Consider the following 20,944-nt stretch of genomic DNA (forward strand, 5'->3'; position numbering starts at 1 on the left):
TATATATATATATATATATATTGCAGAAAGTGAATACAGAAATATATGTAGGTATATGGATACACACGGGTTCAAATGCACCCAGATATTCCTAGCTCTGTCCGCTGGGAGGGCCTAGAAGTAGGGACACACAAGCAGCCAGAAGCATGTCTAGCTCCAAAATGTTGGTTTAAAATGCCACTCTCCAATAAAAGACATTGTGAGATCCTTGGAAAAATGGCTGATTCTAGGATTGGAGCAGGGAAAGTACACAATAAACCCAAGCTCCTCTAAGCGCCCTAAGTAACTGCAATCTTGTGTACGTCACTGAACTCCTTTGGGCCACAGTCGCTTCCTCTCCACCATGGAGAGTTACACTAAATGGTCAGTAAGAGCCAGTCAAATGTGGACCCTCTGTGTGTCTAAGAAAATGAGAGGTCAGCTTTGCCACATATGACATGTCTAACCATTGAGGACAAAAACAGCAAAGAAAAACCCAGGAGAAGAGGCTTTGGAGCTAAATCGTAAGAGTCAACAAGGACTTACGTGTTCTTGGCTGTTTGGAGTGAATTTGTTCTGTGCTTGATTTTCATCACTTAAAAACTACATCTTTAAATCTTTTCTGCTTAAAATTACCAACTTTTGGAAGCCCATTTCTATGGGATATCTCTGAAGACTTTTTACTCTAATCGTGATGTTTATTAATGTCGATAACTCAGTTGCCTATGTTTTCTCTTTTTCTAAGTGTGAGTCCAAGTTCCAGAAGCAAATACATTCCTCTCTATACGTAAGTAATGTTTCTTAATGTTTTAAAAATTACTAGATTTACATCTAAATTGTAGTTGCTTTCAGCTCACTCATGTTTGTAATTCACTTTTTGAAACAGCTTACGCTTTCTAACAGATTTCTAATGTTTTCCTAGCATGCTGCCTGTCAGGAATTTCATCAAAAATGCGTTAAAGATGTTAATAAGAGAAAGAAAGGGGGAGCAGTATCTTCGGTGTTCCCAAATTGGTTATTTTATGAAATAAAATACCTTGGATGCTACTAATATTGGGTGTTGTCAACAAGAAAGACTTTTACACTTGGTGTGGAAGCTCCAATGTGCTCGCCAAAGCTAAGGGCAGGAAATGCGATCTCTTGCTTTTCTATTTAAATTTGGCTCTCCGTGGGTGGCACAGATGTGCGTCACCACCCTTTGGGGTCTTCTCTGCTTTATGTTGGAGAAAAAATCTTGTGCTTTAGTCAGCTTGGGCTGCTGTCACAACATAGCACAGACTGGGTGGCTTGTAGACAACAGACGTTTCTTTCCCACAGTTCTGGAGGCTGGAAGGTAGGGACGGCCAAGGGGTCACAGACTTGTGTCCACGTACGGTTCAGGGGCAAGGAGCTCGTGGTGTCCCTTTTATAAGAACACTAATGACCCAAGTACCTCCCACCTCCTGACACCATCACCTTTGGATGTTAGGGATTCAACGTATGAATTTTGGGGGGACATAAACATTCAGATCACAGTACCTTGGAACAAAGTAAATCCAAGCAAACAGAGGAATCTGGGCCTTTCATCTCTACCCTCCCCCCTCATTACTCCAGCCTCTCCTACCCCACAGTAGAATTGACTCACCTTCCTACCAGTGGCCCCAGAAGCGCCTGCAGGACCCCCTCTCACTGCCGTGGACTAATTGGCCCCGAAGGCACATCGCCAGTTGCCCACAATCCCAGGCACCTGCCCCGTTTCTGTCCCCACAGGAGGCCCCTCAGCTATGGAGACACCCATCTCTGCCTTGCCCCGGCTGCCTCCAAGCTCCAGGGAGGAGTTGGCTCAGGGCTGCAGAAGCAGCTGCTTCTTTGCTCAAAAACACAAACCAGCTGTTGCTCTCACTCTAAAAAAGAGAAAGTCTCCTTACTTTATTTTTTTTAAGGCAAATTGTTCCATCACCGTGGTTAATTTTTTGCATTTTGATCTATTTTGGCAAGATTTCCTTTGCAAGTTAGGATATGTTCATCTATTTTTTCTATGTTTCTTTTCATCCTAACAGTGGTTGCGTGCATTCTACAAATGCTGATGACGTTGACGACCCCTGTGGAGACATCACATCTCTCGCCAAGCCTCGCAGCTCTGAAATTCTTTATACGAACTCAAGTTGGTGAGTTCCACTTATGATTATTCCCCTCACTTTATTATTCAGGAGGAAACATGGTCATGGGCTTTGCAATGAATGGAGCAATTAAAAAACGGCCCTGGATAAACAACAAGGTCCTACCGTACAGCACAGGGAACTATATTCAATCTCCCAGGATAAACCATAATGGAAAAGAATCAGAAAAAGAATGTATATGTGTATAACTGAGTCACTTTGCTGTACAGCAGAAATTAACACAACATTGTAAATCAACTCGACTTCCATAAAATTAAAAAAAAAAAACAGCCTGATGCTGCTCACAGCTTAAGAGGAAAGATACCTGAAAGATACCTGAAAGAAAGGTACCTGAAAGGACTGTAGTTTCTCACAAAGGAGGTTATAGTTTTGAGCACTGACTAACCTGGGTGCCTACATATATATGCAATATATCTTTACATGCTATGTTTTATGAATATATTATATATATAATATATACAAAAAGTATGTATATATTCACTTTCACCAGTGGAACTACTGAGCCTCAGAAATTACTTCCCTAGGATTCACAGGATACACTACAGGAAGCTGACATTCTGTGTCTTTTTTTTTTTTTTTTAATTTTTACTGGAGTATAATTGATTTGCAATGTTGTTAGTTTCAGGTGTACAGCAAAGTGAATCAGTTATACATACACATATATCCACTCTTTTTTAGATTCTTTTCCCATATAGGTCATTACAGAGTATTGAATAGAGTTCCCTGTGCTATACATCAGGTTCTTATTAGTTATCTATTTTATACATAGTAGTGTGTATATGTCAATCCCAATCTCCCAATTTATCCCTCCCCCCCTTACCCCCTGGTAACCATAAGTTTGTTTTCTATGTCTGTGGGTCTATTTCTGTTTTGTAAATAAGTTAATTTCTACCCTCTTTTTGGATTCCACATATAAGTGATATCATATGATATGTCTTTGTCTGACTTACTTCACTTAGTATGATGATATCTAGGTCCATCCATGTTGCTGAAAAGGGCATTATTTCATTCCTTTTTATGGTTGAGTAATATTCCGTGGTATATACGTACCACATCTTCTTCATTACGCCACTGAGCTGCTACACATCATGGCTGTTACCCCATCAGTTTCGCTGGTGACTGAAAACCTTGCAGGAGGTATCCTGCAAGCCTATAGTGTGAATCACGACAGTATTTTAAATGTTAGCTGCTTTCTATTTTCTTTAAACATCAGTTGTGTCCATGAGACAAAATAGCTAAATTTCACATTGGCTGTCCTTCAGACCTGTTCTACACCCTATAATAATTTTGAATCTTCCTGTGTTATATATTCTGACTCTAATTCTTTTGACTAGTTGGCCAAACTAAAATATGTTTCAAAACTAAATTTGGTTTTAAAATATATTTCTGTAACTTACTGCATTGAAGAATTAAATGAGTTGATCCATTTCAACCAAAAACAAAAAAGAAAGAAAAAAGAGGAGAGAATACATAAAATATTCCATGTACTGTGACAAAGACTTAGCCCTCATGTAGCTTGCAAACCTGCAGGGCCGGTGAGCTCTGCTCACCAGCAATGATAATATAGAGCAGCGTGGAGTGAGTCTCCTGAGCAGTGAGCTTAGTGCTTTTGATCTCAGTTGTACAGAGAGGTCACTTTCACCCACGAGACTTGAAGGCTGTGATGTTTTAGCTGAGTCCTGAGGAACGGTTCGTTGGTTATGATTCTTCCATAATTTCTGCAAGGAAATTATTGCTATTAAACGTGGCAATTCTAGGGCTTCCCTGGTGGCGTAGTGGTTGAGAGTCTGCCTGCCGATGCAGGGGACACGGGTTCATGCCCCGGTCCGGGAAGATCCCACATGCCGTGGAGCGGCTGGGCCCATGAGCCATGGCCACTGAGCCTGCACGTCTGGAGCCTGTGCTCCGCAACGGGAGAGGCACAACAGTGAGAGGCCCATGTACCGCAAAATAAATAAATAAATAAATAAATAAATAAATAAAATTAAAAAAAAAAAAAAAACAAAAAAAAACGTGGCAATTCTAAAAAATTTTCAAGAAAGAATATGAGGATAAACCCAACTGAAAATATCCTACTGGCATAAAATTTTATTTCTCCTTTGAAATGTACATCTGAATTTTGGAATGTTTTATGAAACATTCTTGCTAAAGAATAAAATGTATTCTTCTGGGTCATTCTTCAAGGATAGTAAAGAGCAGTCTGGCAGCATTTTAAAAATTTGATGTAGAACATACCATTTAACTTAAGTAAATTTGGGAGCAGGCCATTCTACCTCATCTTGCTGTTAATTAGTGTTTTTAAGGAAAGGAAATTGAATGGATTATGTAAAAGAATTGGACATTAACTGTACGTCCCCAAATTGGCCACTAGAGGGCCTCCGAGGTTGCAAAGTTTCTTCTTTGGATGAGGTTTCATTTTTTTTAACAGAATCTTAACCTTTTAACACAAAGAAAGGTTTTCCATTTTTATTATGAGGTATTGATACAAAATGTATAGTGTCATATGTAACATATAAAGCAAAATAACAAGGAAATGCCTGTGCATCCCGGGCCTAGCTAAGGACATAGTACTGTATCTTTTAAGCCACCTGTATATTCCTCCCAACCTCATCTCCTTGGTCTCCTTCCCCAACCCAGAAGTCATCACATCAGACTTTGTGCTTATCCTTTGCTTGCTTTGCTTGATAGTTTGGATACATATACTTGAATCTCTAAACAAAATATTATGTCCTTTCCACAGTACCACACTGAGCAAAGTACAGAAGAATGCATGCAACATGACATCATTTGCATAAGGTCCAAAACCCAGAAACACTTCAACTTACTTTGTGCCCAGTAGAGTTCCATCCTATTCAAAAGCAAATATGACTCTTCCTTTGTTTCCTCATCTTAAACTTTCTTAAAGGGAAATACGTTTATGAGATCATCTTTAAGGTTCTCATAACCTGTGACAATTAGGACAGGAGCTGTACTTGCCCCGACTCCTTCAGTGGAAGCCGCATTGCAGACAGAGTCAAGGCTACTGCCTCTTGGGTTCAGGTGGTTGGAATCACCAATTTCCCCAAAGGGTAAATGTTTTCAAATTTTCCTCATTCGTTGATTTTGTATTCTGGCCACCATCTCATTTGACATGCCCAATGTATTGGTGGTGATTATACTAATAGTTTTTTTTTTGTTTTTTGTTTGTTTGTTTTTTTTCTTGCGGTACACGGGCCTCTCACTGTTGTAGCCTCTCCCATTGCGGAGCACAGGCTCCGGATGCGCAGACTCAGCGGTCATGGCTCACGGGCCCAGCCGCTCCGCGGCATGTGGGATCTTCCCGGACCGGGGCACGAACCCGTGTCCCCTGCATCGGCAGGCAGACTCTCAACCACTGCGCCACCAGGGAAGCCCTATACTAATAGTTTTAAAAATAACTTTTAAAGTTGTAGAACTGAATCTGATCATTATAGAAAAAAGTACAGGAAAAATTAATAACAATAAAAATATAACTAAACTTTTACACAGAAACATAGGCATTATTAATATTTTGACATATTTCCATCTGTCATCCTGAATCTTGTATCTGTATATTTATATAGCTATGATCATACTACATATATAATTTTTACTACCTTAACATTGCAACATCATCATGGGTACATGTTATTATGAACTCATCATGATTTTTTATTGGTGTAGATGTACTGTCATTGACTAGTTCACTTAGGTTACATATGTAAATTCTTTCCATTTTTTGCTATGATAAATAATGCTGTCAAACACTCTTTAAGTGAATCTTCTTCTAATTTGGAGTTATTTACTTAAGGGAGACTCCTTGAAATGGATTATGAGGTCAAAATATATAAACATTTTTAAGCATGTTACAAAATCCTTTCCTGGAAGTATTGTAAAAATTTACAGTGGAGCCAGAGTTTATGTGCAATGTGTAGGCACACACACCTTCAATGCTGGCCTTAAAGCTCACCAAATAGCATGTTCTTTTCCTTCCAAATGTGTTTATTATAAAAACCATTCAAATATGTTTGTCAAAAGTGGAATACCTCTTTCATTTTCAGGGCCAGTGTTGAAAAGTGATACATGTTTTAGACTTTACCGCCAAACGTGCATGAATTTCTGCCTGTAGGTAGCTGCATGTCGCTGTGTGTGCATGCGAGTGTGGGGCGGTGTTGGGTTGACAGGTGCAATGGACATTTTCCCAGGCTCTATGCAGGGCTTTGAAAATCTTTTTTAATGGCTGCATCATATTCCACTACAAGCTATATCATAGTTTACGTAGGCCAAGTAGTTACTAAAATCTCTCCTTTTGTTAAAAAAATACAGCAGTAAACATCCTCCACATATATCTTTGCACAGTTTTATGCATCCATTTCTATAGAACAAATCCTTAAGAGCAGAATTGTTGCATGAGTTTTCTCATTAAAATTAATAAAATAGTTTCTGATTTGGTAGTGATGGGCCAGTTATTAAAAGATATTTAGTTAAGGAACTCAAGACATTAATTCAGTTTCCACTGAGGTTCCTAACTTCTAACTTGGGCCTAGTTTAGGAGCTAGAATCCATGATATCCATTGGCTTCAACAGTTCTTGAAGCTCAGGCACTGAGTAGAAATTACACACACACACAAAAAAGGTAAAAAGTCCATCCTCACTCATAATCTGTGTCAAGCAAACAAGGTAAGACTAACGTAGGGACCCCCCCATTTTTTTCCCAATCTGTTTTTTCATCCTACTCTTAAATACTAGAGCCATATTCTTTGCAAGAGCTTATTATAAAATGAGATGGAAGAGAAGTTTGTTTTCAGTTAGTAATTATTTTGTGGCCCACATTGTTTGAAAATGCCTAGCATTCAGGAGTCATCAGTGCAAAGAGCCTGACTAGAGAATGATGTGTAACAGCAGATCTGTGCAGACTCGGGATCCAAAAGCATGGAACCTTGCCCTTTCCTAAGGAAAGGGAGAGTGTTTTTCTTTTGCCATGGACCACGTGGGAGCTCACGTATGTGCATCTCAGCTGGTCCAGCCCCTCCCTTTGCCAACGAGGAGGACGCTGGGGCTTGAGCAGGAGAGAGGCACGTCCAGGTGACAGAGCAGAGGCTGCGCCCTCCGACCCCATACCCGGTGCTTTCCAGACACTGTTTGCCGTTTGGTTTCCCAAACCAGCCTTGTGCCTCCACCGCTCTGTCTTCCACTAAATCATAATCTTTTATTTCAGGACTTCACCCAGTTTCGTATTCACTGTGCCTTTACCTCTGTCGTCTCTCTGATGAAGCATTTGCAAATCATGAGTAATTGTCCAAAGTGACCTCCAGGCACCCCTGGGCCAAGGTCTAAGATGGAAGAAGGGGCCGCCCTGCTCCTGTCCCGGGTGCACTGCACCTTTAACAAAATCTGACCACAAGGCAGGTTCAAGACGGGCTATGAATAGCAGTTCCTTACACTAGCCCACACTTCTGCCTTTTCTGAGAACTTTCACATCGACTCTCTCATTTGTTTTTCAAAGCAGTGTGATGAAGCCAGAGGTGCGGGAATAGGTTCTCTCCCCACTTTACAGATGGGGAGGTTGAAGCAGAGTAAATTATGTAAGAGCCCCAGGTACTCATTCCATGAGCGCTCAGTCCCCAGGGCAGCCTCTGGCCAGTGAGCGCTTCCTGGGCGTCAGCCCTGCTCTGATGGGGCTGTCGGCTCCTTTCCGTGTCCCCTCCCGGATGCCAGAGGGGAAGGTTCCCTGAGAACAGAGGGAGAAGCACATCCTCTAGAGCATGGTGACGGTAGGAGTGACACTAATTCCTGAGCAGGTCCTGGGGATCTTACCACATCTTACCACATTCAGGGAGGCACAGCCCAGTGGCCAGCATGACTCTGGTCTTATCTAGATTTCTCACAGAACGGTCAGCAAAACCAGTCCCAGTTCCCAGGCCCTCCTTCCCCTCAGCCTTCCCAGGCCCGCCAGCTTCTCTGGCCACACGTGCACTGGGCCAGCACTTGGCCCAGCTAACCCGGCCCCCCGCCCCCTGCAAGGGAGCTGCACATCCTCCCACCCCTGACTTGGGCAGAGGTGGTTCAGAAAGCTCCCATCCTGTGTCCAGGAGCACAGGGCTGGCGGGGGCAGCCCTGAAGGCCGATGCCAGCCCTGGGGCAGTCTGAGCCCGCGCCTCCCTCTGCGTCCCTCTCACACCCTCTGGCTCTTACTCTGCATCAGCGATCTTTGCCCCACCTGGATTCTGTAAACCTCTAGTCGTGCATTTAACAACTTTACTGCTTAACGTGAAAGCTGTCAGGCGTCAGGCCTGTTTGAGTTCTTCTCGATCTGTACTTGACACAGAATAGCTCTCGCTGAACGAGGACCCAAGTGGCTTGAATGTGCACTACACCCACACCCTGAGTGACGCTGGCCACCCTGACCCAGCACAGCTCTCCCGGCACGGCTGGCAGTCTGGGTGTCAGGGCCTTCTGGGTCGGGTCAGTCCCGCCACCTGCCAGCTCGGTTGTCTCCGGGCACATGACTTAGACTCTTTCTGAGGCCCCAGTGCCTGCATCTATGAAATGGGCATGATACCAGGACCAGCGACCCAGAGTGTTGGGAGATTAAACCAGTCAACTCACGTTAAGTGTCACAAAGGGCGCACACTCAGTGAGGATTCGTCAGGCCTGTGGTACAGAGAGAGAACGTGTGCGCACTGGAATTTTAATCCACGTATGCATGACCTATAGTCTACATATAACATGGTTTTCTCCATGTTTTCCTTATGTTCTATTTAGCTTTTCATTACACACCATCTGGGCTCCCTCGTTCTAACTGATTTACTGAAGTTCCTTTTATTTCTCAAGTTATTTAATTTCTATTTTATTATGCTTTGCTGAGCAAAACCAATTAGCTGTAAACTTAGGCAACAATTTATTCAAATTTACCCATTAGTGAACCAACTCTAGGCTTATTGTGGGAATTGGGCACCAAAGAAGGTGTCCAAAAGACTATGGAGCAAAGGCAAACATGAAGACTTCACTTATCTTTAAATGGTTTCCTGTTTCTCTCGCTTTCCTTAAATGGGGGAGTGGGTTTGAACGTACAATTGCTCTGGAAATTCTCTTAGAGCCTGTACATTTCCGTGTCTCTAATATCTCTGTTTCTTCCATCTGAAAAATCGTGTCACCCATCAGCCGCAGGTCTGCAGAGTGTCCCCCAGAGACTATTCTCCTCTTGTATAAGGTCAACATGTTGCACTGAAGACGGAAAAAAGTCCCCCTGTGATGTCCCTGCCAAAGGGTTAAATGGAATAGATTTTAGAAGCAGCGTGGGTGAGGACTTTCGTTTTCAAATATGTGACAGTTTATTATGCAACTGAATTCATTTCTCAGGCCTAAGTAGCTTATCTTTAATTCAGTCCACTCGTGCATGGGTGTTATTTTTAGATATGATGTAATATAATATCATTATTATAACGTAATGTATAATACCGTTTAACATCAATAACCTGAATGCCACAAGGCACATATAGTGGGGTGATGTTTTATATCAAGCCCTTCTTGTGATTGACACATCACTTGCTTCCACCTTTGACTTCTTAACTGCTCTGATGGAAGGTTATGACTTCAGAAGCATTTTCATTCTGCAGGTGTTTTAGGGGCAGTGGAAAAAACCTCTCGCGCAGAGGAAGGGGATTTCCTTTGTAACATGCATGGAAGCTTTAATGAATGTTTGGGGAGAGACACAACACATGAATGATTTTGCCCCATTTTTTTGTTACCTCTGTGACATACAGCTGCAATTCTTTAAGAAAATTCCGGGAAAACCTGAAGGGCCCTGCCTAGAATTGGACAGCAGTGGTTTACTCACCCAGGTCCCTGCAACAAGCCTGAAACAGAGACTTCCAAACCTGGTTACCCATGGGAGTTTTCTGGAGAGATTAAAAACCCCAATTCCCAGGTTACACGGCTTGCCAATTAAATCAGAATGTCTGGGGGTAGGAGTAAGGCATCAGTACCTTTTAAAAATCCCCGTGAGTCGTCAGGGCGCAGCAGCATTTGGAAACCACTGTCTGTCTTCACCTCTCTCAGGCTGCCTGTCCTGGACGAACTGCATTCCTCGCCTGCCAGGCCCCTATTTCGTACAGTTCTTATTTCTTTAAAATCTTACATGCTCGATTAATTGAGCATCTACTAAGTGCTAAAGACTTGCCAGTTGCTTTCACCTTCACTGAATCCCTTTGACCCCCAGGGCACTGGGAGGCCACGTGCACCCTCGGGCTGCAGCTGGCCGAGACAAGGGCAGGGCAGGCCTGGCTCCCTGATATTCCTGGCCCCACAAGATCCATCAGCTTGCACTGCTTACCCTGCTGTTGCCCTTGATGTGCTTGCCCTTCACTCTGTCTGCATCGGGGTCCCCTGCTTTATTGCCTGCAAGCCAGCAAGTCGTAGACTGATGCACTTGGAAGAGACACAGGACTTTACTAGTGCAATTCCTACCTGATACGTCATTTCCCGTAACGTGCTGATGCCAGGGGCACGTCATCAGTGCCCAGAAGGACACCAGAGGACGTGCCTGCCCACAGACACAAGTAGAATCTGGCCTCCCTCCTGCCCATGCCCTTGAGCTTGGTACTGTCGCCCCTCTCGTAGCTGAGGCCCAGATCTGAGCCCTCGGCCCTGAGCCCACCCCGTTCATTGCCCCGCCCTCCACTGTCTGCCCGTCCCTGGCTGTACGCCGCACCCTCCCTGAAGCTCCATATTTTGGAAATTCCTCCTGCGGTCAGTGCTGATTGGAGGTTTCCTTGTCTTATTGGTTGTGTGGAAAGCATGAGACGAAACCAGGAGACCCTCGGAGGAGCCGTCCCTCTGCCTTCCATGGGGGCTCGGTCCTCGCTGCTCTTCGCCTTGCGTCTGGGCCTCCGTCGAGGATAAGGACCCTCGCCAGAGGAATGTCACGCTCCCGAGGAGGGGCCCTGGAGTGGCCGCGGCAAGCTGAGCCCTGGCGCTCTCCTGGCCATGGCAGCAAGAGGACCCTGAGAGCTGAACTTCACAGCGATGGGTGTTATTGGAGGGAACCTTGTGATTTGCAGAGAGCGTGTGCTTGCTCTTTGAAAATAGTCTCAACCTCACGTTTCCTCGCACCTGAGGGTGAGGCTGCATATCTTAAGCGGCTCTGGGACTGGGCCCACCTCTTCCTCAGGAAATAATCCATGGAAAGGGTTTTATACGCTGTAAAAATGGCAAAAACAATACTTATTATTCACACTTCTCTGAATTACCCACTAAAGTATTTCTTTTGGAAGTTTGCTTGCCGTTCTAGAGAGGGATTTTATACCCACACTGAAAAACCCTGCCAGACCTTCTTGTGTTGTTCTTTTACTCTCTCTCTCTCTGGAGGGGAAAAGGACCAGGGAAGCAGAGGAGTAAGTGGAATTGAGTTAAATTTGTGCAATTTCAGGAAATTATATGAAATCAGTACTTTAACGGTGACAAGACATAAATATTATTTAAAAATCACAGTTGTGGGCTTCCCTGGTGGCGCAGTGGTTGAGAGTCCGCCTGCCGATGCAGGGGACACGGGTTCGTGCCCCGGTCCAGGAAGATCCCACATGCCGTGGAGCGGCTGGGCCCGTGAGCCATGGCCGCTGGGCCTGCGCGTCTGGAGCCTGTGCTCCGCAACGGGAGAGGCCACAGCAGTGAGAGGCCCGCGTATCAAAAACAAAAAACAAAAAAACAAAATCACAGTTGTGACTGATATTGGAGTTGGTGTCACAGAGCTTCGTGTGGGACCCAGGTCCACTCTTTGGTAAGGAAAGCCTGTCCTCCTTCATTAGAAAACAGAGCTCAGCTGTGAATCATGTATGTAAAACACATGCAAATTGAAACAGTAGAAAAACATGGACCTGAAGTAAGTTTCTTTAGTCCTAGAGCAGGGCTGTCATCTGCACATCTCTGGCCCCTGCCTGCACGCTTTCCTGTCTGGCAGCCAGATTTCCAGCCCTGACGTGGGACAAAACCTTTAGACTGCGTCCTCCTTTGTGTTTTCATAGTTGGGTGCTGGTGACCGTGACTATTTCACAGATGGTTATTTTCCTTTCCTTTCTTGCCCTCTTTCCTTTAGCTCTGCAAATATTCCAGGATACGCTGGTAAGGTTCATTTCACAGCCACCCATCCAGCAAATTCTCGTCGTCCATCAACGACCCCCTCGCCCGATCCAGGAGTGCACCAGTAAGTACGAGTCCTATTACTCAGTGCGCTCAGATACGCGGTGGGGAGGTGTCCTAATGATGATTAGCCCATTAAAGAGCCATTCAGTACTGAGAGTACATTTACGTTGTTTAAAAAATAGGGTGTCGAGTCCAAAAAGACAGAAGAGTCCATTCCCCACTGTTGCTGCTCAAAGGAGCATATTAAGGTGTTTAATGCATCTTAGGTGGATGGCATCTTTGCCTCTTGGGCTCAGCTCTGCATACACATCACCCTTCTGCATGATCCTCAGAACGTGCATGGAACACACTGCACGGGACACGTATTCACTTCTTGTGAATAGCCACCTTACCTTTCACGAAAGACAACATTCGGTTGAAAGCCATACATATTTTTAAACGCTGTTTTGCAAATTGAAAACAGGAGACATCTGATGGGAGTTTAGCGCAGACCCTGTGTGTTGAAGCTGCCAGTGAGAAGCAACGCATTATTGCTCCTTACACCTCAAATCTGAAAGCGTCTTATGGACGTCCTGGCCTTGCAAATAAGATAACACAGCTCTGAAGATGCAAATGCGGGGTCCAGAGGCTGGCCCCGTGCCAGTAAATACGCTCTCGTGGTGGGTCGGTGGGTGTGCATCTGGGAGGGGGACCAATGCAGCCCCCCGCCTCCATTGGTGCCTTTTCTCCTTTTTGGTGGAGAATCCACTCATTCCTGAAACATTCTTTGAGCACCCACCCTGGGCCAGGCACTGCTGAAGGCTCTGTGCTCACCGGGTTGAGCGGGAAAGCTCCAGGCTCTCAGGAACCTACGTTCTGGCGTGAAAGACAGAAGCAAAGAGGCATACAAGTATCTGAAGACATGAATTAAAACGATTTTGGACAGAGACACATGCTATGCAGAAGAAAAGGCAGGGTGACGTCGGAAAGAGAGCCTGGGCAGAGACCCAGGAAGCTGGGCGGTCAGGGGGGCTGGTGGGTGCTGACCTGCAGGCAGAGTCCGAGCTCCTGCCCTGATGGGCTTCCTGATCATCCCGAGAGGCAGGACGTGGCGGGGCCTCGTGGACCTCGGCCCACAGTTCACTAGTCATACACTCGTGTGCGTGTGGTTCATTCAACAAATGTTGTGTCAACAAATGTTTACAGTGCCAGGAATTCACAAGAGTTAGACCCAGTTTGCAAGGAGCTCCCAGTCTAGCGGTGAGCGAGGGATAAACAGTTACCCTGGAGGATGCCCAGTGTCTTCATAGTGACAGTCACTTAACAGCTGAGGGCTTCTGGGACACTGCCCTGTAAGGACTGACTGGTCTCATCAGCCCTGTGACCCTGTGAGGAAGGTCTCTTGTCTTCCCATTTGACAGGTAAGGAAACTGAGGTTCCAGGCCAGCAGGGCATCTGTGTGGGTGCAGCGAAGACTTCACGAAAGGAGGAGGTGGTCCACGCCGTGATTCTCGGGGCAGTGGGCTTCGTCTCACAGATACTCGAGGGCAGGCCTCTGCCTGCCCCAGGCAGCCCTCATCGCGCAGCCGTGGGGTCTTAGGGAGGCAGCTCTCAGGTCACCGCCGGCCGCGGTGTGAACTGTGTGTAGAGAGCCGCGTGGTAAGGGCAGTGACCACAAGGTGACGGGGCGCATCGTCAACTGAGCTTAGCTCGGACAGTTTGCCAACTGGCCGGCCTCTCTGGGCCACCCGGTGGGAAACATTTTAAAGAGGGTCATTGGCTTTCTAGGCTGGTGTTTTGCATTCAGTCCATTTTCTCTCAAGACACATTGTCAAACGTCACACAAATTCCAAAGGAAGGGCTGGTAGAAATTTAGACACAGTGTTTTACTTCCTCTGAAGGACCTAAAGAAACAGCGTGAAAATTAAATGCATTCTTATATCTGTCGTTTAGACTTATTGCCCAGAAAAGCCAGGGTAACGCCCTGAGTCTGGGCAATTCACGATCGAGGAGCGAGCAAACTCGAGGATACTTTTTCTGGCAAATGCAGCCGGTTCTCACCCGTCGCCGTTTCTGTCCACAGCCCATCTTCTCACCCCAAATCTCTCAGACCTCGTCCCCGACAGCCTTGTGGTCTGGCGTTTTTCTGCCGCCACGTGAGCTAGCAGTCCAAAGTCCCTAATATATTTCAGAGGAATCTTTATTCCTACGTGGGAAACTAGCCTCCACCATTACTACTTCTGTTCCTACTGTGGTCACTGTTGCTACCTGAGAAAAGAGGCTGAGTCTTTAGGCCATTTGGGGTAATGGCCAAGCGGCAGATTCAGGCTGGTTGCTGACCCCTGGCAGCCCCGCACTCACCCCGCACATCCTGCACACACAGCTGTCACCTGCTGTCCCAGAGTGGGGCCCAAGGACCCGTGGAGCTGTCTTCTCTGGGGTTCTCATTCTCAGGGTGCACACCGGCTCTGGAAACACAGACAGTGTCACCCACTATGTGACACGAAATGACAGACTCGTGTTGGGCTGGGAGCCCAGATCACCCCTGCGTCCCCCCAGACAAGGGCTCCTGACGTGGCAGTGGGGCTCTGCGGTGAGAAGGCACAGGGAGGCGCGTAAATTTTTAACAGAACTCTGCTGACACAGGCCGGCGGCCTGCAGCAGGGCGGCCAGTGGTCTGCACCTGTCCTGGCCCCTGTGATCAGAAAAAGTCAGGTCTCTGAGGTTCTCCGTGGTGAAGTAGTGCCTCTGCTCTTTTGTGACACTACACTTAATGTGTTTTTGTTGTTTTCTCTTCGCTAAAAGCTTCCAGCGGCCATGAGAGTCTGAGTCTCTGTCTGTTGAGTATCACGAGCCCTTAGTGAGCTGACAGCCTCCAGGCGCTCTTTGTTTCTCCCGCTGTTCCTGAGAAGCCGCCTGCCCAGGGCCTGCCCTGGCGGCTTCCCCTCGCGGCTCTCCTTCCGTGGAAAGCTGGCTCCGCCCCGTGGTGGCAGCAGCCCTCCCCCTTCCCCCTCAGAGGGCCGCTCTGCCGCTCCCCAGGCCCCCCGGCTACCTGCTCCGGTGGACCACCACCCCCATGTCCTCCTCCCACTTCAGAATCGCTACTCCCACCACTACTCCTGTTTCCTTTCCTCCCGGAAAGACAACCTCCCACTTGCCTCAAAGGTTCTTCCTTCCCTGTGAGTTCCAGCTCCCCTTCAGCCCTGTTCCCTCGCTGCTGGCTGGCCAGGCCCAGGGCCTCCCTACATCAGACCTTCCCCTCGAGCAGCCAGCCTGCCCTCCCTCGCAGCTCCATGCCCCCCCCCCCCCAGCCCTCTCCCTCCTCCAGCTCATGGCTCTCCTCTCGCAGTCACATGAAGAGCTCCCACAGGACAACCGGGGGAAGGACTGAGGGCCCCTCTTCCTGCCCAGGGCAAGAATGGCGCACTTGTGGTGGAGTTTGTGGCCGATGGGCCGCAGTGGTGGTTGAGTGGTGGTTGAGTGGGGTTGAGTGGCTTAGGCCTTGAATGTCAATGCCAAGGGAGGGAGGGCCGTGAGGTCCCCATAACACATGCTGAGGGTGGTGTGCAGGACACCAGCAGTGCCCTAGGATGGGTACTGTTGAGAGGAGATGCAAAGGAGCAGGGAAGGGATTATGGGACAGGGGTTCAAGGCGGGGAGACGGGGGTGCAGGAGATGGGTCAGAGGGATGCTGTGAGTCTCCAGGTCTGAAGGTAGGGCATCCACTCCTGTTTCCATCACAGCTCAGTGTTTCCTGTGCATCCCTCACACCAGAATTCAACCTTCACAGAAGCAGGAGTTCTCATTTCAACAGCATTTTTTCACAACATCAGAAAAAACTATTGTTACTTCATGATAATCGCAGCATAAAAACAGCGTGCTTGAGATTCATCTGCCGTGTCCTCTATAACTTCTGCCCCATATGAGCATCGCGGTGTGTGTGTGATTCAAGGAGCAGCAGATTCATGGGAGAATCGCTACAGGCTGTGTGCAGTTGCTCAAGAGAGATGGCGTGACCCAGGTCCATGCTGAGGTGGACACCTCTGGACACAACAGGTGTTTGGAAAGCGTCATTTACATGCATAGTATTCTACATGTTCACGGTTATTTCCTTTCTTGTAATTCTCAGCAGAAACTTGGTAGGGCATCATTTCCATTGGAGAGACGAGCAGACTAAGGTGTGGGTTGAGAGTATCATGAGGGAGCCACCAGGTTACCCCACCTGCAGGGTGAAGCCAGCGCTCAGCCCCGCACGGGGCCCCTCCAGCCTCTGCCCTTGTCTCCCTCTCCCCCTCCCAGCCCCGCCCGCATGCTCCATGCCCTCCCATCTTCCTGTCTCCCTGAACTCTGACCTTTGCACCAGCTGGCCTTTACTGTGACCCTCCTGATTCCTCCCTGACATAGACAGTGGGTGGATGTCCTTCCCCAACCCAGAAAGGTGACCTTGCCTCTGGGTGCCCTCACACCCTGAGCCCACCCCCACGGAGGCTTTGTGTGGTAGCCCTGGGTTATTCAGCTGCCTCTCTGCAGCCTCACCTCCTTTGTCTGTGTTTTCTGTATTCTTAGCACCTACTGTAATTCTAGGCACAAAGTAGATTTTCAATCAATGAAACTGATGGCAATAGAATGCATAGAATGCAATCAATGAACTGAATGCAAATAAATGAAATAAAGGAAACAATACACACAAGGACTAACCATTTTCTTTCTGTTCTGTGCTCCTCCTCTCTCTCTCCCTGCCCCCCCACACCCCGACGTGTGTATCATTAGTTGGAGGATAGATGAGGTTATATGCTTTTATTTTATTTTATGTGTCTTTTTTCCCCTCCATTCTCTTACAGCATCTTACGGAGAGAAACGGCAGTTGACCTCTTCCGTCACCAGGGGCCACTATCTAGAATGGTCACAACTGTGAAACCCTACAACCCCTTCAATAAGAAGGAAAAGGAAACTGTAGGCTACTGAAAGGGACCTGCCCTGAGTGACACCTGAGCCTTGGGGAGGCGCCATGCACAGTACAATGGGGAAATAAAAGAAATCAGATAAAGCACGTTCCCAGTGTGTCTGTACAAGTTGGACAAGGTTTGGTGGTGCCACCGTTCCAGGATGGCAGCCAAGGTCTTCTGGAAGCCCCCAGCCGCAGAGGTGTTATTTTAGAATATTCCTCTTTAGAGTGGGAACGCCAGGCTACCTAGAGGTCTGGGGTTCATGTGGGGAATTCTAACTGTGGAGCCTAGATCCCAGATTCTATGATCACAGATTATCCAGTCCAAGGCCCGTATGCTGTCGATGAGAAAACTGAATATGAAGAGAAAAAGGGGCATTCTTTTCACACAGAGTGTATCGCATGGGGACAGCGCCTGTGATACAGAAGACAGAAGCCGGCCTTCGCCTGGCTCTAGTGTTTCTCTTCCTGAGAGACAAGAGCACCCCAGGCTCCATGAGGGTCTGAGGCAGGAATGCCCACACATAACCACATTAGGGTCAGCGTGTGGCCTGGCTGGGCCGTGACCAAGTGGAGCTCCAGCTCCAGAACCTCTCAGGCATGGATGTGGGCTGTGTGGAATCCCTCCATCCTCCCACACGTGGTTATATTTGTATCCACACGTCTGTAGATCCCATTAGCTTGCATAAACCTTAGCACATTTTTTTTTCTTTTTTTGCGGTACGTGGGCCTCTCACTGCTGTGGCCTCTCCCATTGCGGAGCACAGGCTCCAGACGCGCAGGCTCAGCGGCCGTGGCTCACAGGTCCAGCCGCTCCGCGGCATGTGGGATCTTCCTGGACCGGGGCACGAACCCGTGTCCCCTGAATTGGCAGGCGGACTCTCAACCACTGCGCCACCAGGGAAGCCCAATCTTAGCACTTTTGATCCACAACCCCACAGCAGGCATTTTTCAAATCTCTTGCTATTTTATGAATAAGCAGACTGAGACTAGGAGAAGGGAAATACTGATCGAAGGTCACACGCTCATAATTAGCAGAATTAGAACTAGAACCCAGGCTTTCCGGATTTAGAACCTTGGCCACTCCATTTCTCAGCACACCGAATAACCTTCCCTGAGTTATTAAAAAACAAACAAACAGAGACAGAATGACTTCTCCTTCTCCCAAGAGATTCAGAATGAGCTAGGGATCCCACAGAACTCCAAACAGATGTGTAAATCACCTGGGGTAGTTTGGCCCTGCTTTCCCATCGGAAGGGCAAAATCACCTGTTTTGGCTTGGGAATCATCTGTTGCCTGAGCTGACACCTCTACAGACCTAGACGCTGACTGCAGACCCTCCCTGCCCACTGCTCTTCTGCCAGGATGCACAGGAAGGCAGGCGTCCACCCTCCATCCATCCTGCGGAGCTGACTTGCCTTCACAGAAAAGGAATGGCTTCACCTGAACCCGGACGTGCAGTGTAATTATTTTCAGAAAGAGCAATTCTATCAAAAAATCGGACTAAAACAAAAATCTTCATCTCTGCAAGATTCTCACCCAAACACAGATGGGAAGGATGAGCCCTGTCCAGGGGGTAGATGAATTCAGAGACCTGAGATCACAGTTGCGGTAAACATCCCCGGCAGGTCACTTCGTCAGGAGGAGTTGTTGCTCCAAGTCCGAGGCGCCTGTTTATCATTCTGGGCCTTTCTATGGCGGGGCACCAGCAGCACCCGATCCTAACACCCTGCAGCCTGTGATAACTGTTTCCATCCTCCACGGTGCAGGTCCCTGGGCACCCATCAGAGCACTGAGCACCTCCAAAGCTGCTTCTAGAAGGTGGCTGGCTTGGTCCGCAGCATCCCTGGACCACATCCAGAAAAGAGATGGCAGCTCTTCACTTTCACAACAACTGGCTCAGACTTTTCACCTGTGACGCTCAAATGCAAACCCCGCTCACCACAGATCCAGAGTCCAAGGCCAACATAGCAACACCCATGTCCGTGGCCCTTACCTCCAAGTGCAAGTTGTATGACTTGGACTTCCATGGTCAGCAGTTCAACTGAAAACCATAAAAATCAAGGAAGATAGCTTCAGGGATTTGCATCTGCTCTCCAGGTTCTGAATTCTGGTCTTGGATTACTCTGACGCTTGCCCGCCGCTGCTGTCCCCAAGCCCAGTCTTCCCTACAGAGTTACCGCCTCAGCTTTCATTTATCACCAGGGATGACGCAGACACAGAGAACCTCTGCAGCTTTTGTAAAACATAGGTGGAAGAGAGTGTCGGAAATTATTAAAGAGTTCACTTGGAAGAGAAAATGCACACGAATGAGCTTATTCTAGCAGATAAATATATTGCAACGTAATATTGTAAAAACGTTACACAAGTGTAACACTATGAAAAATATGACAGTCATGGGAGAGCAGAAGAGAGAATCTAGAAATGGACAGATAAAGAAATCATTTTAAACCCCTGAGCCCAGGACAGATTTTTTTCAATAGATCATATAGTGACAACTATTTGGAAACAAAACAGAAAGGAAGATCCAGGTCTCACCATAGAACAAAAGAAAACTGCTCCTGGAATACAGCTTTAAATGGATAATTTACAACCTTCGACAGGTGACCTCGAAATACAGAACTGGTTTATAACATGTGGATAATGGAAAATATCTTCCAAAGAGGCCGCTGAAGCCAGAAATCATGAAGAAAAAAATAAACTTTTAATATTAAAAAATACTGCCAAAAAATTTTAAGACAAACCTGTTGGGAAAATACGTCAGACAGAAGATTCATATCCTCATTCTAAAAGCAGCCAATGATAAAAATATATATATTATACCAATAGAAATAAGACAAGGGATATTAACAAATACATTCAAAGCAAGAAATATAAGTGGCCAATAAATAAATGTTGGAGTATTAGAGAAATAACAGTAGTATTTCTCTTTTCATGGTCGGTGCTCGTGGGAAGAGATCCGTACCTTTACCTTCCACTAGTCGGTCTTGACATTGCTAACACCTTTCCAGAGGGCATTTGGCAAAATGTTTCAAGAGCTTTTCCAAGTGGCATAAGTTCAGACTTAGCAATTTCACTTTTAGGATTTTGTCAAGCAAATAATTTCACCAGTGAGCAAATATGTTTTACAAAGGAGTTGAAGGTACAGCATTTCATGACTGAGAAATTAGAAACAACTCAATGCTCAACAAGAGAAAATTTAATAAACTGCTGTCCATGAATATACCAAAATACAATACATGCATTAAAAGATGATGGGGCTCTCTATGTACTTATTATCATGGAAAGATATACATGCAATTATTGGTGAGTGCAAAAAGCAGAATTTACAACAGTATATTTAATTATCTTAATTTTATATATGAACATATAGAATAATGTGGGAAAATGTAAAAAAAGTTAATAGTTTTAATTCTGTATTTTATACTGCTACTAGAGGAGACATGTATTTCTTTAAAGTTGGAAAATTTGAAAAGTCATATAAAGACAATATCCTTAAAACTTCAAAACCCCTTATAAAGGAAACTACCCCCCACATTTCTTTTATGAATTGAGTACCAGGAAAACGTTTGTCCCTCTTGAAGAACTGGTGTCTGAGTGTGAGGATTATGTAAGCCATCCACCTCAACCTTTTCTAAAATTTGATGATTTGTAATCTACACAGGAGTGAAATTACACTTCCTGTAAATGGAAAACGCTAAAATGGGAAGTGCTTCCATTTTCCCATGCCTGCCAGGAAGCTCAA

At 46.4% G+C, this 20,944-nt stretch overlaps 1 protein-coding gene across 1 annotated transcript in view; it reads left to right on the top strand.

Moving 5' to 3' along the window:
• The window catches only part of SPMIP7 (sperm microtubule inner protein 7), a gene marked incomplete at both ends in the record, with an annotated part of 57,433 nt that extends 40,214 nt beyond the window's left edge, over window positions 1-17,219 (top strand). The window contains 4 exons of the mRNA XM_079931910.1: window positions 725-766; window positions 2,019-2,126; window positions 12,229-12,336; window positions 17,096-17,219. Of these exons, the coding sequence (XP_079788036.1) occupies window positions 725-766; window positions 2,019-2,126; window positions 12,229-12,336; window positions 17,096-17,219 (382 nt within the window). The remainder of the gene's footprint in view (window positions 1-724; window positions 767-2,018; window positions 2,127-12,228; window positions 12,337-17,095) is intronic.
• Window positions 17,220-20,944: the final 3,725 nt, after the last annotated feature.

Source organism: Stenella coeruleoalba (genome assembly GCF_951394435.1).
Source record: "Stenella coeruleoalba genome assembly, chromosome: 9".
Classification (NCBI taxonomy): domain Eukaryota; kingdom Metazoa; phylum Chordata; class Mammalia; order Artiodactyla; family Delphinidae; genus Stenella; species Stenella coeruleoalba.